At 49.4% G+C, this 11,918-nt stretch overlaps 1 protein-coding gene across 3 annotated transcripts in view; it reads left to right on the forward strand.

Annotated features, from left to right (window-relative positions):
• Hoxc4 (homeobox C4) overlaps positions 1–9,732 on the forward strand; it is a 38,122-nt gene extending 28,390 nt beyond the window's left edge. For 2 of the 3 annotated variants that reach the window (XM_017799627.2, XM_029566476.1), the window contains exons 2-4: positions 6,921–7,037; positions 7,181–8,097; positions 8,586–9,732. In XM_017799627.2, coding sequence (XP_017655116.1) covers positions 7,659–8,097; positions 8,586–8,941 — 795 coding nt within the window. In that variant the 5' untranslated portion in view covers positions 6,921–7,037; positions 7,181–7,658 and the 3' untranslated portion in view covers positions 8,942–9,732. Of the gene's footprint in view, positions 1–6,920; positions 8,098–8,585 lie in introns of all 3 variants that reach the window. The other variant, XM_029566466.1, reaches the window with a different exon arrangement.
• Positions 9,733–11,918: the final 2,186 nt, after the last annotated feature.

Consider the following 11,918-nt stretch of genomic DNA (forward strand, 5'->3'; position numbering starts at 1 on the left):
TTTGGAAAATGGAGGAAAGTATGTTTAAGTTCCAAATATTTTATAGGGTGCCCAATTGATGCCAGGGTCACTGAACGACCCGCAAATACCCCTCCAGCGTTGTTTTCGGTGCCCAGGGCCCAATTAAGCCCGCTGCCTCGCTTGCAGCAGCCGCGCTCTTATGGGCCGGGATTGATGCCTCCCCGGCTCCTGTATATCATTTCCAAGATTTTTTCTGTCCAACTCCTCGGCTGCTTTGGCTTCCGCGGCTTTGACTAATGATTGCTACAGATGCCAACGTCTCCAGAATCCTAATAGCCAGGCAGACGGACTCTTAGTTACCCAGCAACATTATGGTGCGGAACGGGTTTGGGGGGTGGGGATTGGGGTGTTGTATGCCAGAGGACAGGTTGTGACCAACCCAAGCTTCTCGGAACTTCCGCAGTTGAAAAACCATTCCTACCCCCTTCTCTCCCTGAGGGGGGGAATACAAATATCTTAAAAAAAAAAAAACAAAACTGCTACTAGTGACTCATCACAGAATGAACAGGACGTGGGAGAACAAGCAGATAAGTGTTTATTAGTTGTAAATAAAAGAGATTAAGCGGAAACCCAGCAGTTTGGAGAGGGGAAAGTTTCTCCTTCCGGATAAGAGAAGCAAAGGGGGTCAGCCTCAGTGGGAGCAGAGCCCAGTGTTGGACTCTAGTCCCGCACTTCCATCCGACCCTAGTTCACTCCTTTTCAATGTAAGTTCCTCTCGCCTCACCTGCAGAGCCTGGGGTGGAGGGTGCTGCACGGCGGCTTCCTGGGTGTCAGCAGTCACCCGTGGAGGCCGCGGCTGGGCTGGGCCTGTAGGATGGCCATCGAACCCCGTAGCCAGCTGCAGGTGAGGGACCACAGCCTGGACCGCTGGCCCAGCGCCCCCAAGGCGCCCGGCGCGTCAATTTGTGGTCGAATCTGCCTTACCAGTCTCTGGTCGCCGGCCAGCCCCGGGCCCAGGTGTTTAGGCTGCGGCTCCCCGAGAGGCCCCGGAGTCAGCGTCCTGCTTCCTCAGTGTCCAGGTCCAGACCCCCCCCCCACACACACACCGTATTCCGATGAAGAGAGAAACACAAACCCGCAGAGCCCAGCTCCCAGGCCAGGCGCGAGGGGACCCAACCAGGAGCGTTTCTCCATCAGAGATGCAGCAAGAAGTCCCTCGCGGGGCGGTGGGCAGGAGCACACTGTCGCATCCCAGGTCGTGCCGCAGACCCGCCGAGGACCGCGGCTAGGCCATTTCCTTAGAGTGTAGGGCGAGGCGGCTCTGGGACCCTGAGATGCACTGCCACCCTGCGCAGGGGCAGCCTCTAGGTTGCAGCCCTCCAGAAGCACTCGGAAAAGCAAGCAGGGAGCCGAAAGACTTAAACATTGGAAGACAGAGGCGTCTAGAAGCCCAAGAGAAAATCAATCACGTAATTAAAACAGGGAGGGGGCGAGGCTCGAGGCTGGGGTCCAGGATTCCGAGGCAGCCACCAAGGTGCAGGGCCGAGGAGGCAAGCGCCGTACGTGTGGGACTTGCCCGCTGGCCCGGTCGACCAGCGGCTTCGGGAAGTTCTGTGCAGATGGCTACTGATCCCCGCCAGGCTGGGAAGAGCAGTCTGTGACCCCTTCCAAGCCCGTCCTGGAGCCACCCCAGCCCTTTCCCAGGCTTGCCCATTTTTATGGGGTTGGAAATCGTAAGTAAGTGCCAGTTGAGGCTGCTCCCCAGATCCCAGTGGTACCACGGATCTGCGGAGGCAAAGTTTGTCGGGGAATCCACGTGGCACCTAAACTGCCTCTAGGTTTGAGGGGATGGAGGGAGATAGCACCCGGGTTTTTCAGGCACTTACCTCCTTTGGCCTAGGTTCCCCCAACCCAGGATCTAACGCATGCATACCTTTAGGATGACTCCGGGTGATGGGCTGAGGCTTAGACGGGGTGTGAGGTCACCGGACTTATAAAGGAAGAACTTCGGGCTGAGCAAACTGGGCCCCTTTGAACAGGGAAGGAGAAAGAAAGGTTCTGGGAAGAGAAAATACGGCGGCAGCGCCCAAGGAGTTCTGTTCTGTGGGAGGAAGATGCCCGCGTGGTTAACCGAGGTTAATAACGGTGATGGTGTGCCGTGGTTGGGTCAGGGACCAGGGAATTGTGTTCTGCAGTCCCTCCTCACAGAGGCTTTCCACCCTAGCTGTGGAAGGAGAGAATAAAATGAAGACCTTCCCTCTCCTTCGGTGACCTTTCCTCTCCCATCCTAGAGCATTCTAGAAAAAGGGAAACCTTACAAAATCTTCATCCCTTCACCTTGCCCGCTCTCTCCAGTTCACTGACTGGGTATCTTTGGTCTTTGAGTTTTCTTGGAGGAGTACCCTTCTTGTGATGGAACCGATTTCTGCAAATAATAACTCAACTAAGTCTCCATGTATCCAGACTGTGACCCTAGAGGGAATCCAGGATTCCCTTGCTTGTTCCTGAAATGATTCCTCTATCCTTCACCTTTCCCAATCTTGCTTTCCCTGGTCCTGGTGCCTAATCCCATGGATCACTGGCAGCTCAGAGGCCAAGAACAAATTGGAGCACCTTGAAACACCCTTATCAACTCCCAAAAGAGTTTCCAGTTTCCTCAATTGTGGGACCAAAGGAGGCCTCTACAAACTAAGGTCAACCAAAATTTTAGATCTTTTAAAGCCATATTAGGCTCCTTTGAAAGTTCTTTTAACAAAAAAGTTCAGGTTTCAAAACTCCAGCAAAACAAGCTTCCTGCATCCATATGTCAGAATTTGCAATATTCATAAGAAGTAAGGTTTGCAACCAAAGAGAGTAAGGACACCCCAACACAAGTCTTAATGGGAGTATAGCCCTGCAGCTTTGGATGAGAGTAGGGGTCACTGAAGCTGGGGTGAGCAGAGGGTGAGGGAACCCAACCTCTAACTAACAATTTCTCCAGCATAAAAATGAAACATCAAATTCATTAGCCCAGGGCCTTCATTTTTCCCCTTCCACATTATAACTAGTTATTGAACTCGCTGGAAGATCTAAAGGCCATTTGCGAAGAGACAAATTTCAATGGAGTTTCCCCATCAATAACCCCATGGCAGTGACCTATTGGGACAAGTCAAACACCCGAGGTGAAATGCAGGTCACTCTGTCTAACCAATATTAAAATGCGGCCACTTTTTAAAAAGCCACTTTAAACGAGATTTGAGGAAAATTGAATTCCAAGGAAGGCAAGGTGGGGGAGATCCAGGGGAGAACCTTGCCTGTAGTCTCTGAACAAACAGGGGAAATTCATTTTTAATATTTTAAAGGGGGGCAAATTAACATTCCATGATTGCTTTTTTTTCAGACTATAAATGATTCCAGGAGGAAAAAAAAAAAAAGGCTGAGTATTTTCTAGTGACACGTCCAGGTTATTAAAATCATTTTAGACCAATTCATTACTTTTACTGACAAGAGATTTAAGAAAAAAATCAATTAAGCATTTGCATATTCTTTTGCATACATTAGTCCTGCCTGTTGGCATTAGAAAAGGACAAAAACACACATATATCTGTACACACATACACACACGCACACAAACACAAAAGAAAAAATGGTATCAGAATCTTGTTTTAGTTTGGGGTTTTCAAGTTGCCTAGAGGGAGGAAAAAAAATCAAAATGAAATGCATTGCCTGATTGCATACCATCTAAAAGTCAATTTATTTGAGGAAAAGGAAAGAGACATGCCTTAATTTTTAATCCCTAAAACAACAATAGCAAAGCACATACATTCTTAAAACCCTGCACTTTAGAGAGTGGGAAAGAGTGGCCCTCATTTCCCTTCCTTTTCCACTCCAAGTCCTGAATTGATTCTTCCATTTAATTTTTTCCCCTCAGAAAATCCAGGAAGTGTGAGGTAGGATTTTAACATAGCACAGAATCTGTGGAGCCACTGGGGTCTCTCAGCCGGCAGCTTGTTACTGGGGAGGGGAGGAATATGGGTTAGCCAACGGTCAGTATGGTAATCCAGGCACAATAAGGCCTCACACAACAATGGACACATATTTTTCTTCAGTGGTGTCAGAAGGGAAGCGCTTTGTACTGAAACATGTTTCCAAAAGAGAAACCAGATCGAGATTTAGAAAGGAGATGGGGTGTGGGGCAGCATGCAGAGAGTGTTTGGATGCTGGTGAAAGGTAGTCAGAAAACATAAAAAATAAAACTGGGACCAAGCGAAGTGGAGGTGAAAATGGAGGCCTTTGGGCTGGCAAGGCAGGAGGCAGGATGGAAAACACAAAAGAAGACAAGACCAGATAACAAAGATTCATTACTGAGGAGAACCTCTGTGGTACCCCCTCCCACACCAATCTATTGCTAAGTGCATCCTCCAAAAGGATTTTATTTACTAGTTTGTAATAATATCCAGGTAAACATGTGTGTATGTGTTTGTATGCTGAGGTATTTTGCCCATGTGTTAGGCGACTTCTTTTTCGATAAAGCTGCAGATGCCCAAAGAGAGGGTTTTTTTGTTGTTGTTTGGCTTATTATTTTTATAAGTGATGTAAATGAGTGTGGGCACATTTGGGGGGCATCTTACAGATTTTACTTTCTAGATATTCATGCCGAATTAGCTATGCAAACCCAGAATGGGAGCTACACTTACTGATGTCTGCATAAAAGACATTGAATATTTTAGTAAATATTAATAGCATGTATGGATACATATTTGTTAACCATAATTACCAAAGGCAAAGTTGGCATCTGAACCATCTGTGTCTCTTTAGGATGGCCCAAAGAGGGTCTCCTGCTCTTCCCTGCAGGAAGTAAGAAATCTAGGAGGTTTGGGGGCTTACAGTGGTAGGCAAAGGGTGCCTTAATAAGTTCAAGAGGGTGACAACTAAAGAAAAGAGAGCCAAGGTGGGGGGAGGAGCTGGCAGAAGATGACAGGAGTGGGCTGGGAGGAGGAGGGCCAGGTAGATTCCTTTGGCAGGCAGGGCAGGGTGGAGCAGCACAACCAAGTGTAGGTCTAGAAAGGAGGTTGGACTGGGCAAGAGCTCTGAAAGATACCCTTCGCACCTGCCCTTCCTACCACTGCTCTCTGAGGCTTTGCTGCCCCATGGGGCAGTGTGGGGCTATAGCTCAGACTTCTGTAGTTCAGGATTCAGTACTGACTTCCCTTTACCCACCTGCAGCAACTTGTAGTATACACACACACACACACACACACACACACACACACACCAGCAATAATTACAAAGAAAGAAACGGAATAAAAGAAATTGAAAATCTTCACACAATTTCCACCACCACCAAGCAGCTGTTTCCCCCTCACCACCTCAAGGTCCTCTTCCAACCACATACCCTGTCCTCATACTCAGAGGGTTCAGGTCCAAGTGAATAAGCATTCTCCAAAAGCTTTGGAGTTTAAGCATCTTCTATAAGAGATAGTTGACCTCCAGGGATCTCCTGTTCCCTTACCCTGCTGATAAGAGGAGGCAGGGGCTGTCTCTTGGGGAGCAAGTATCCAAGGACTCTCAAGTACTGCAGGGCTGAGCTCTAGCTCTGGTGAGTCTATGCTGGAGCTGGGGCTGGACCCCTAAGCATTGGAGCAGGGAAAGCAGCCAGAAGCCTGGGCCCAGGCCCAATGGGTCCCTTTGGCCATCTCCTGTGGCCGAGCCTTCCTCCCACTCCAGCCCTCAGAGTGAGCCCTAAATTGGAAATGGGAGACCCTCTCACATTCCATTGGCGAGAGGCTGCTGGGAATCTCCTACTTTCAGTGTCTCTGTCATAGGCCTTTATTATTTTTTTTCTTCTTTCCCTTAATTGCAGATGTTCTAATTAAACCCTCAAATAGTTGTTATGCCGTTTTAAAAGGTACTTATTCAAGTGTCAACCAGGCTGGGCTGGGAGGAGGCAGCATAGGGCGGCGAATTAAAGGTAGATTGACTAATCACGGCGGCGATCATAATAATAAAATCAGAGGGAAAAAAATCACATTATGACTTTTCGGGGAAAGGAGGGAGCAGGCAGTCAGCGGCCGCCAGCCCTGCGCCGCCGCCGACACAAAGAGTGCGGGCGATTCCGCGAGACTGATTTATGACGTTTTACAGCCCTATAAAAGCTGTAGCGAGAGGCAAGCGCTCCTACCACCGCTGGCAGATTTAGTCTAATAAATAAAACATAAACAGTTAACTTTATGTGTCACTTTTATTGTTATCAAGTAAAATATAGCTGAGCCCCGGCAAGCTATGATTTTAAACTATAATTGTTATCAAGTACAACATGGGGACCCGGCTCCCTCCCTGGGCTTTCCCCTCTGCTGCACCCCCCCAACTCTGAGTTATAAAAGATGTTAATTGGAGTCAGCGGCATTACGTGACCACCCCTTGCTGAGGGAGGGGGCCCTGGAAAAGCAGCCCTTCTTTGCCCCCTCTCTCCTATCTGGCCCTGCCACCCCCCATCAGGGTATCCTGTGGGTGGGTGACAGAGGGAGGGGCACAGTGAGAATGGGCTGGAGACCCCTGCCCTGCCCCCCCAGCTCAGTGACCTCACCTCTCCTTTTTGGAAGACAGCCTGGAGCTGGCCCCTGGGAATACGTGTTTACATGTAAACACACGTGTTACAGGGATACAGGTCCCTGGCTGGTTGCAAGCAGGCGCTACCCACACAGGCCTGCCTTTAAGTCGGGCATGGAGAAATCCGGGGCCTTCGCTGGGCCCCTTCACAGGCACCCACTCCTGGCAGAGAGCTCCCTTTTTCAGAGAGCTGCTCTGGAACCAGTCTGGAGGGTGCTGTGAGAAGCCAGTAGGCCAGGGAGCAGGGCTGGACACAAGGGCTAGCAGGAGAGGTCCTCTGCTCTGGGACCAGCAGGGAAGGTCAGTGGGTAGCAGGGGAGGGCTAGGTTTCTGAACTCTGCTTTTGCCAACCACTTCCTGTCTCTCTTCAGCGGGGGTTCAACCCCTAGACCTCCAGAAATGACGTCAGAATCATTTGCATCCCGCTGCCTCTACCTGCCTAGTCCTGCTGGGACCCGGTCTCTCCAGCCCCTTGGCCACAGGGTTGGGTGAGTGTGTGTGGGGGGGGGCTGGACTTTGGGATCCTTGGATGGGGGGCACCTCAGGCTCTCCAGCCTCCTAGGCTCAGCCTGGGCCCCTCCCCATCCAACCTCCACTTCAGTCCTCATTGAACTTCCTCTTCCTGCGAAAGAGGGGAGCTGCCCTGTGACCTACACAGACTGAACAATACTATTGCCACGAATGGAACCCACTGGAAAAGCACTGGAGCTGAGGCCCACGAGACCCACTGGAGGCCGGACAGGAGACCTTGGGCAAGGGCTCAGCCTCCCGACAGCCCCCAGTACCCAGGATGTGGAGCGGAGCGGGGAGCCTCCCATCTTTTGCAGGGGGAGGGCTGTCAGTCTGGCAGGGTGTGCACTGGTGAGCACCCCAGCTTCTGCCAGCTATCCCCCCACCCCACCCCCAGCAGCAGCACCACACACACAAAAAATTGGATACATTTTGAATAAAGCGATTCGGTTCCTTATCCGGGGACTGGGTTGCTCCGTGTGATTGGCCGGCGGAGTCACATGGTGAAAGTAACTTTACAGGGTCGCTAGCTAGTAGGAGGGCTTTATGGAGCAGAAAAACGACAAAGCGAGAAAAATTATTTTCCACTCCAGAAATTAATGATCATGAGCTCGTATTTGATGGACTCTAACTACATCGATCCGAAATTTCCTCCATGCGAAGAATATTCGCAAAATAGCTACATCCCTGAGCACAGTCCGGAATATTACGGCCGGACCAGGGAATCGGGATTCCAGCATCACCACCAGGAATTATACCCACCACCGCCTCCGCGCCCTAGCTACCCTGAGCGCCAGTATAGCTGCACCAGTCTCCAGGGGCCGGGCAGTTCGAGAGGCCACGGGCCGGCCCAGGCGGGCCACCACCACCCCGAGAAATCGCAAGCGCTCTGCGAGCCGGCGCCTCTCTCAGGCGCCTCCGCCTCCCCGTCCCCAGCCCCGCCAGCCTGCAGCCAGCCAGCCCCCGACCATCCCTCCAGCGCCGCCAGCAAGCAGCCCATAGTCTATCCTTGGATGAAAAAAATTCACGTTAGCACGGGTAGGCAACTTTGCTTTTTGCTCCCCCCTCCCTTCTCTCTTCCCCGGCGCTCCCCACCCTCTCCGGCCCCCTCCGGCCCCGTCCTCCTTTCTCTCCTTCCCCCTCTCTCTCCAGGAGCGACTCTGGGTTAGCACAATTGAACTGGATTTACGAGCGAGAATGGGTAATTACATCCCCCATAAATTTTATGGCTTAGCTACTCTGGGCAGTCCGAGCCATGTGCTACGATCTGTTATGTATGTGTGAAAACTATGCTCGCTTTCTAAGGGCGCATAAATAATTCAGTGTCGGTACAACGAGGATTCCCCTCTTATTACACTACAAAGTCTCCAGCTTCCTTCAACTTCTTTATAACCCATTTAGCTTGATGACTTTATTTCCACCACTCCCTCCTCCTTTTCCTCAAAGCTGAGGATGGGGTGAGGGTGGGGGTGGGGAGCCTGCTGCCTCTGAACCCCACTATTTGCTTTCCCCTCCCCACCCCCCAGTGAACCCCAATTATAACGGAGGGGAGCCCAAGCGCTCGAGGACAGCCTACACCCGGCAGCAAGTCCTGGAATTAGAGAAAGAGTTTCATTACAACCGCTACCTGACCCGAAGGAGAAGGATCGAGATCGCCCACTCGCTGTGCCTCTCTGAGAGGCAGATCAAAATCTGGTTCCAAAACCGTCGCATGAAATGGAAGAAGGACCACCGACTCCCCAACACAAAAGTGAGGTCAGCGCCCCCGGCCGGCGCTGCGCCCAGCACCCTCTCGGCAGCCACCCCTGGCCCTTCTGAGGACCACTCCCAGAGCGCCACGCCGCCGGAGCAGCAACGGGCAGAGGACATCACCAGGTTATAAAACATAACTCACACCCCTGCCCCCACCCCGTGCCCCAAGCGCCCTCACACACAAACTGACTCTTATTTATAGAATTTAATATATATATATTTTTTGGTTCTTTTTCTCTCTTCTTCCTGTTTCCTCCCTTGTCAATTCCAAACAGACAAAACAGATAAACAAGCCCCTGGCCCTTCTCCCTTCACTGTTAAGGACCCTTTTAAGCATGTGGTGTTGTCTTAGCATGGTACCTGCTGGGTTTTTTTTTTTTTAATTATTATTATTTTAAAGGTCATTGGGGGGTATTTATTTTTTAAGAAAAAAAGCTGCAAAAAGTATATATTACAAGGTACGATGGTCTGGTTTCAGTGAATTTCAGGGGAAATGAGGAAAAGAAAAAGGAAAAATTTTAAGCAGATTCACCCCCCCACACACACTTTCCTTAGGCATTTTGCATTGAAAATGCAGCAGGGGAGGTTAGTGTGGGGGAAGTCGTTTTAAGGAGAACAAAGCTATGAAGTTCTTTTGTATTATTGTGGGGGGGTAGGAGGAGAGGGGAGGACAGCAGACAAAGCTAAATGCATATGGAGAGCCTCTCAGAGCTGTTCAGTTTGAGGAGGCAAAAGAAAATCAAGATGAACTTTCAGTTCAGAGAGGCCATCTGTAGGTAGAGTCCCCCCTACCCCCATGGTGGTCATTGTGTTTTTGGACTGAATTTACTTGATTATTGTAAAACTTGCAATAAAGAATTTTAGTGTTGATGTGAAATGCCCCGTGATCAATAATAAACCAGTGGATGTGAATTAGTTTTACGTCAATGTCTGATGGTTTCTTTTTAATCCCCCTACTCCTGGCCTGGTGACATCCCACCATCTCTAGAGTTCCCTGAGTTTACTCTAAGCAAACACACAAACCTTAACTCTCAACTTCAGTTGTCCAGTGTCTACTGAAGAACCAATAAGGAGTCTGGAATAAGGGATGTTGCAGATTGTGGCTGATTTCTCCTGTCCCTTCTCTCTGACTCTGTAGGGAAACCAGACCTGGGAAACCAGGAGGAGGGTTCTCACTTTTCCATAGACTCAGCCCCTTCTTTTTGTATATTTCTTTCTCATCCCAACCTTCTCTGTCCTGTAAGCTTGCCAAATCTGTAGACTAGAGAGTAAGTTTAGGGAAAGAGAAGGGAAAAGTTTTTCTCCTCTGGGTTCCTTGGGATAAGCCATGGAGGAAGATGTCTCCTTCTCATTTACATTCTCTTGAAGAGATAAAGACTTTAGAGCTGATGATTCTGAAGCTCAATATGACCTGTCAGGATGGCATGCATCTCTGTTTAGACTTGGGGAAGAAAGGTGAAGTGGAGGCCAGGGGCCTAGGAGGCCCCCTTGCAAGGGTAGGCCTCAAAGGCTGATGCCTGGAGATAACCAAGGACTTTTATGTTTTCCTGGAACTTTTAGATCTGCTGTCTGTTAAGAAGAAACTCTGAGAGGCAAGGACCACCTCCTCTTCCTACAACCCACCCCCCAGGTCCTGATAGAGATTAAGGACATATGGAACCGGGCTCTATGGTAGGTGGGTGGATGGATAGATAGATAGATGATAGATGATAGATAGATTAGATAGATAGATAGATTAGATAGATAGATAGATAAATAGATAGATAGATGATAGATAGATATAGATGATAGAGATAGATGATAGATAGATAGATAGATATAGATAGATAGATAGATGTATAGATGGACCCGAATTTTCTTGGGGTGGAGGAGTGGGAGAGACCACAAAAATTACTTGAAGACTTAGTCCAATCCAAAGGACCCCAGGTGAATCTGGACCTGGAGATCAGGCCCCAAACCTAGGCCTACTCAATTTTTTGCTTGTTTGTTGAGGGAAGGTAAGTGGGAGTTTGGGGGCAAACAAGGGAGTTGGGAGTTTTGCCCCAGGCAATTTATCTATATTTCAGGGTGAAGGGGGCAGTCAGGTATAGGAGAAGCAACCTGGAGTGTTTATGGGTACCTCTTTCCTCTATTCTGAATTTCGGGAGTTAAAAGCAACAGCAGGTAGCGGAGACACCGAGTTGTGAAATCTATTTGATGTGTTGTAAATTTATTTTCTTTTGGACCACTTGCTCACTGGCCTTTGGAGCAGAGTCTGTGTGTGTGCTTAGGAGTGGGACTATGTGTTGGGGAGAATTGCTTAGTCCTTTAGGTCTACTTTCTCCTCCCTCAATAGTACCCTGGAGACAGCAAAACATACTGTCTTCAGTGTGAGGAGGCAGAGCCAACAATTATCTGGAGTTATTTTATGTAATCAAGTGAATTAGGGGCTTGATTTTGCCCCTATCATTTTGAGACAATTGCCTTTGGGCTGGAAGGGGGGGGCTGTGTTTGGAAAGAGAGACAGGGTCTAAGGGAAGGGCCTGGGCATCTTTTTATGCCTGGAAAGGTGAGATGGAAAGGCCGTGAGGGTGCCTTCCATTCCATAGTTCTTGCTTGACTTGGTTTGAAGGGATGGGGTAGGCAATTGCTTCACTTTATTTTTAAGTTTCCCCCTGAACTTACTGACAGGGCACTAAGTCAGGTAAAGCAACTTAAAGGATCTGGGTCATTTATTCCCCTATTTTTGCAGGCTTCTCTTTTCTTCCTGCTGGTGACACACATAGTCATTTTCTGTGTATCTCTTCCTGTCCTTGATCTGAAGGGGGGTAAATCCCAAATCTACACATTTTAAAACAAATGTAGTCAAATTAAAATCTCTTATTCTTAGATTTTTGAAGAGTTGGGCCTCTGAGCTCTAGGAATCTCCCTCTTGTCCTTTCTCCAAAAGCTCTTCTTTTGCTTTGGCCCTAACCACCCAGAAAGCCCTCAGGCTGGCTGGGCAGGGGTGGAGCAGGAACATGGGGGAGGGGCTAACCTGGGTCTGGGTCCCAACTGCAGCAGTCCTGGTCTGGGTGCATCTCCCAAAGCTGCCTAGCCTCACTGGGAAGCCAGGGCAGGGCTTTTAT

This window comes from Nannospalax galili, unplaced genomic scaffold (assembly GCF_000622305.1).
Source record: "Nannospalax galili isolate Female #2095 unplaced genomic scaffold, S.galili_v1.0 scaffold251, whole genome shotgun sequence".
NCBI classification, from domain to species: Eukaryota; Metazoa; Chordata; class Mammalia; order Rodentia; family Spalacidae; genus Nannospalax; species Nannospalax galili.